This window comes from Lucilia cuprina, chromosome 5 (assembly GCF_022045245.1).
Source record: "Lucilia cuprina isolate Lc7/37 chromosome 5, ASM2204524v1, whole genome shotgun sequence".
In the NCBI taxonomy this organism is placed as follows: Eukaryota; Metazoa; Arthropoda; class Insecta; order Diptera; family Calliphoridae; genus Lucilia; species Lucilia cuprina.
In genome coordinates, this window is record NC_060953.1 from 44,938,451 (window position 1) to 44,944,450 (window position 6,000).

General features: G+C 32.2%; 2 protein-coding genes across 2 annotated transcripts; both read left to right on the forward strand.

Moving 5' to 3' along the window:
* Nucleotides 1-201: 201 nt before the first annotated feature.
* LOC111689645 (protein HBS1) lies at nt 202-2,683 on the forward strand. Its single transcript, XM_023452118.2, has 2 exons — nt 202-1,378; nt 1,494-2,683. The coding sequence occupies exons 1-2, from the start codon at nt 418-420 to the stop codon at nt 2,576-2,578; spliced, it is 2,046 nt and encodes a 681-aa protein (XP_023307886.2). The 5' UTR covers nt 202-417; the 3' UTR covers nt 2,579-2,683.
* Nucleotides 2,684-4,370: 1,687 nt separating this feature from the next.
* Nucleotides 4,371-5,795, forward strand: LOC111689646 (ras-related protein Rap1). Its single transcript, XM_023452247.2, has one exon. It carries the CDS (start codon nt 5,140-5,142, stop codon nt 5,692-5,694), a length of 555 nt encoding a protein of 184 aa, XP_023308015.1. The 5' UTR covers nt 4,371-5,139; the 3' UTR covers nt 5,695-5,795.
* The last annotated feature ends 205 nt before the right edge of the window (nt 5,796-6,000 follow it).

Consider the following 6,000-nt stretch of genomic DNA (forward strand, 5'->3'; position numbering starts at 1 on the left):
CTTTTTTATTTCTATCATTGATATTTATTTAGTTGTATTATTTGTTGAACAAAATTCATATACACATTCTTTTTAATAATCTGTTGTCACTTTACTCTCCCTAAACAATTATTTCATAAACAGCCTGTTGCTAAGAATTTACCGGAAGATTCATGACAATCAGCTGACTGCCATTTCACCACACAACATAATTACACCACGATTCATTAAAAATTGTTCATATTTTGTAAAAACACATACAATTTATCGTAATTTCTTGATCCAATGTGTTCAATAAATAAATTTCACAATTCAACTAAAATCCTTTTTAATCAATGAAAACCGCAAGTTGCGAAATTCAAAATTGTTAAAATACCTAAGAAATTAGTAAAGTAATTGAAATAACGACGAGACGATAAAAAACCAAACGCAACAAACATGTCACGTCACAGAATTGTACGGACCATGGACTATAACGACGAGTATGACGGTTATGATGATGTCTATGGTCATTCCGTCGATGATGACAATTGTATTTCACCGACAGATGCACAACAATGGCTGTATGATCGGGCACGAGGTCAGAATTCGATGTCTGCATTTATGAGGGACAATAAAGACATAGCTGAAGAAGAAGAGGAGGGGGAGGAAGATGCTGACAAATCTTATGATAAAACACGGCGAGATTCTGATAATTTCCAAATGCCCGTTTTGAATGATATGGAACAGGCCCAATTGACCTCTTGCATTGATGAGGTGCGTAGTGTGGTGGGCGATGCCGTGTCCGAGAAACGTATAGTGGAAACATCGATTAAATTTAGTTATGACATAAACAAAATTTTGGATGAAATTCTCAATGATGAATGTGAAAATAAGGCCAAGAGAATACAACAAGAAGTTCCAAATCTTCAACCCAAGGGACACGGACCACGTAAACTCGCTATGGGGGATATGGATAAATCTTCCGGCTCCGTACCCATAGTAAAAGTTACCGCAGCTCAGGGTGAGGTGAAGAGAGGTTTTGATATTAGTTCTCCCTTACTGCAAAGTTCACCGGCCGCCTCGGGCCGTAATACTCCTGTAGATATTAGTGAGGATTCGGCCAAAAAATTGCCAGCAGATGCAGCATCAGTCTTCAAAGTTTCTAAAGAACAAGCACAACGAGATAATAAACAACTGTATAGCAAGGAACGTTCAGATCAAAAGCATCATTTCCATATGATTGTTATTGGGCATGTGGATGCTGGCAAAAGTACTCTTATGGGTCATTTACTATTCGATACAGGCAATGTATCGCAAAGAGTAATGCACAAACACGAACAGGAATCGAAGAAAATGGGCAAACAAAGTTTTATGTATGCTTGGGTTCTCGATGAAACTGGGGAGGAGAGAGCAAGAGGTAAGATGGAGGACTATAATATATATTAGTCTATAGACAAGACTACAGTCCAGACTTTAGAATAGACTTTTTCCCCATTTTAATAACAATTCTTATTTTTCCGTTTTTAACACAGGTATTACAATGGATGTTGGACATTTTCGTTTTGAGACTGACAGCAAAGTTATTACCTTGTTAGATGCTCCTGGCCATAAAGATTTTATACCCAACATGATATCGGGAGCAACACAAGCAGATGTTGCTCTATTAGTAATCGATGCCACAAGAGGTGAATTTGAATCGGGTTTCGATTTAGGTGGTCAAACTAGAGAACATGCTCTGCTAGTACGTTCTCTTGGTGTTAATCAATTGGGTGTGGTAATCAATAAACTCGATACGGTGGGCTGGTCTAAAGAACGTTTCGATGAGATTGTGCAAAAACTAAAAGGGTTCCTAAAACAAGCCGGATTTAAAGAATCAGATGTTTCGTATACTCCCTGTTCGGGTCTAACCGGGGAAAATTTAACTAAACCCGCTACCGAGGAGGCCTTAACCTCTTGGTATAAAGGACCTCATTTGCTAGCCGTCATAGATAGTTTTAAAATACCCGAACGTTCAATAGATAAACCCTTCCGCATGTCGGTGTCAGATATTTACAAAGGTACCGGTGCTGGTTTTTGTATTTCCGGTCGCATAGAGACTGGTGTTTTGGCTGTCAACGATAAAGTGTTGGTGGGTGCTCTCAGGGAACAGGCTCAGGTTAAAAGTCTTCTAATCGATGAAATGCCTCAAAATACAGTATTTGCTGGTGATCAGGTTGCTGTTACTTTATCCGGAATAGATGCTAATAACATTATGGTGGGCAATATCATATGTGATCCTCAACATCCCATACCCGTAACTTCACGTTTTCAAGCACGCATACTCGTCTTCAATGTCAAAGTACCCATTACCATTGGCTATCCTGTGCTGTTGCATCATCAATCTCTTATCGAACCAGCTGTTATTTGTAAACTTAATGCTCAGATCCATAAGGGTACCGGTGAAGTGGTCAAGAAGAAGCCCCGTTGCCTGGGTAATAATTCGTGTGCTCTAGTCGAATTGGAAACCACACGTCCGATTTGTATTGAACGTTATGCTGACTTTAAGGAATTGGGACGTGTGATGTTACGTGTGTCTGGTGTTACCATTGCAGCTGGTATGATTACAAAAATTCGCTAATACCTCGTCTTCTGTTCTTTTTTTTATTTTCTATGGGGATTGATATTGTTTGCGTTTTTGGACTTAAGTGTGTTAGATTAAAAAAAGAAAAGTTTCATATTTTCACTTACTTTCTCAATTTAATGATTATTTTTAAGTTTTCTTTTTGTAAGTTATTTGTATTTGATCGTTAAATATTTTTTTGTAACGAATTTTTGTAATATTTTTTTTTTTTAATTTAGATTTTTTTTTTTTTTTTTTTTGCTAGCCAAATTTTGGCTGCTAAATATAAAAGTAATAAAAAATATTAAAAAAGAAAGCTTTATTTCAAATTTAATTATAACTTTTTATAAAAAAAGTTTTAAAGATGAGTATAAGTTTTTTAGAAGATAAGTTTTTTATAACAGTTATTTCTAAAAAAGCTTTTATAACAGTTTTTACTATAAAATGAAACTTGTATAACTGTTTTTACAATAGAATGAAGTTTGTATAACAATTTTTCTATAGACAAATTTTCTTATGAAGTTTCTTTTATAAAAAGGAATGTACAAGTTATTTCTTTAGAGAAATGTTTTAAGAGTTTTTACATCGTTTTGTTATTACATATTCTCCAATAACAATTCTATATAACAGCAGAAACATTTTGTATAACAGTTCGTATATGTGGTCTTTCTGAAAAACTATGTTTTTGTAGAAAAATATTTGTATTACAGTTTTGCCAAAGAAAAAGTTTATATAACAAATTTTTACATAGAGAAGCTCGTAAAAAACTTTTTTTCAAAAAGTTATTAATTTTGCATATTCTTAAAGAAATTATAACATATTAAAAATATTTGTATAAGTTTTTACTATTTGTATGTTTACAGTTATTCTATAGAAAACAAGAAGTTTTTAATAGAACAGAAGCTTTAACATTACGAATATTTTTTATATATTTCTTTAAATTTGGCTGACATTTCATTTTATCTCACATTTGCCATCCCTGTCCTTTTTTATGTATTAACTGCGTTAAAATTTTTTACCGGCTTTAAAGACGATTTTAAGCCGTCGCAATTAAATTACGGTTTTAAACGCCGCTAACGCCGTTAATTTTGGTCGGCGCAGGTTCCTGGTGTGACGCCCGTATTAAAAGCAGAATACAGAAATTTCTTCGCTCTCATGTTTTGTGAAAATTTATCCATAAAAACGTTAAATTTATAACGTAAATTGTGTTAAACTTAAAGCTTATGTGTTATTTATTAAAATAAGCATAAATTGTTAAAAATTTTTTATACAACAAAGCACAAAAAAACACGGTAACGAAAAAAATCCTAAAAGGCAAGTTCAGCGGAAATTTTAAGCTCAAAAAATTTTTTTCTCACAAAAAAGTAGAAAATCCAAAGAAAAAGCAAACACGTACAAAGAGTGAAAATTAAAATGAGTGTATAGAAAAAAATGAGTAAAATTAAAGAAATATAAAAGAAAGAGTAAAAAAGGAAATAAGAGTTAATTGAGTTGAAAAGGAATAACAAAAAAACAAGAGTGTGTATTAAATTTGCTTTTGTGAGTCATTACATTTTTTTGCTTTGCCTTTGAGTAGTGAAGTTAGTAATGAGTTAATTAATAATAAAAAAAAAGAAAAGTTTACCAGAAAAAAAGTGTAGAGATAATAAGAATCTTAATTTGCCTTATTTTAGTTTAAGTTTTTGTCGTTGTTTACGAAATATCAAAAAAATAATTGTTGCTGTTTTTTATCTCTGCGTTTTTTTTTAGGTGAAATTTGATTATACATTTTTTTGCGGCACCGATCGGAACAAAAAAAAAAAACCAACAGTTTTTTGTTGTTATTTTTTTTGGTTTTTTGCTAACAAAAAAGTATAAAGTGCCAAAAGTACATATAATATATAAAAAAGAATAACAAATAAAGTAGCAGATAAAAAGGAATAAGAACAAACGGCAACAACTACAATAACTGAAAAAAAGACAAGGCCCTGTTTAGAGCATTTAATTTATTATTACTACAGTGGGTATAATTCCTTTGTTAAATACAACCACAACAACTACAAAAAAGAGACGAAATTTAAGAAAAATTATAAAAAAAAGAAACGTCAAAAAGAACAAAAACAATAGTGCAAATTAAAGCATTAAAAAAAGTTTTTTAAAAAAAATTAATTTAAAGGCTGAAAAAGGAAAAAAAGTAATTTAAAACAAAAGCAACAATAAAATTAATTAAAACAAAAAAATTTAAATTACAACAACCAAAAGCAATCTTTGTGTTTAAACAACGCCTAACATCTTCCAGTAAAAATTAAGGAATATAGCAACACTAACCTTAGTAGTACCAACAGTAGCAGCAGCAGCACCAAAAGCCATCAACAACTTTCATCAAGCAACAGAACAAGTAGAAGCAGCAACATCAACTTGGAAGAACAAACTACTAGGACGAGTTGCGAAAATAAATACTAGCAACAAAGTGATAAGATAAACAACCAAAACCAACTAAAACAACCAACAAAATCCCTTAAGCCTTATTTACAACAACAACTGTAAACTTTTGATCTTTATTTCCCCTCCCCTAACAACTAACAACTAATCCAAACAAAATGCGTGAATATAAAATTGTTGTTTTGGGCAGTGGTGGTGTAGGCAAATCAGCTCTAACGGTACAATTCGTACAGGGTATCTTTGTGGAAAAATACGATCCCACCATTGAGGACAGTTATCGCAAACAGGTCGAAGTTGATGGACAACAATGCATGTTAGAGATTTTAGATACTGCCGGCACAGAACAATTCACCGCCATGCGTGATCTTTATATGAAAAATGGCCAGGGTTTCGTTTTAGTCTATTCGATAACCGCACAATCCACCTTTAATGATCTGCAAGATTTGCGAGAGCAAATCTTACGTGTCAAGGATACAGATGATGTACCCATGGTGTTGGTGGGCAATAAATGCGATCTCGAAGATGAGCGTGTTGTGGGCAAAGAGTTGGGTAAGAGTTTGGCAAATCAATTTAACTGCGCCTTTATGGAAACCTCTGCCAAAGCTAAAGTGAATGTTGTTGATATCTTTTATGATCTTGTTAGACAGATTAATAAGAAATCACCCGAAAAGAAACAGAAAAAACCCAAGAAAAATCTATGTGTTCTGCTCTAAGACTACATACACAATAGCAACAACAACAACAATAAACACAACAACTTACAAAATAAAACAACCAACAAATACACATACACACACACATACCGACACTTACATTTAAACATTTAAATATTTAAAATATTGTCTAGAAAACAAACAAAAATACTTTAAAAAAATCTGAAAAAAAAAAAATTAAAATTAAAAAAAAATTCCACTATTGTCGCCTTTTTTGCTACTTTTTTCTCTATAAATATATTTTTTTCATTAAATGGGTAAAAAAAAAATTATTTTAAATAAAAAATTAAAAAAATAGAATTTATA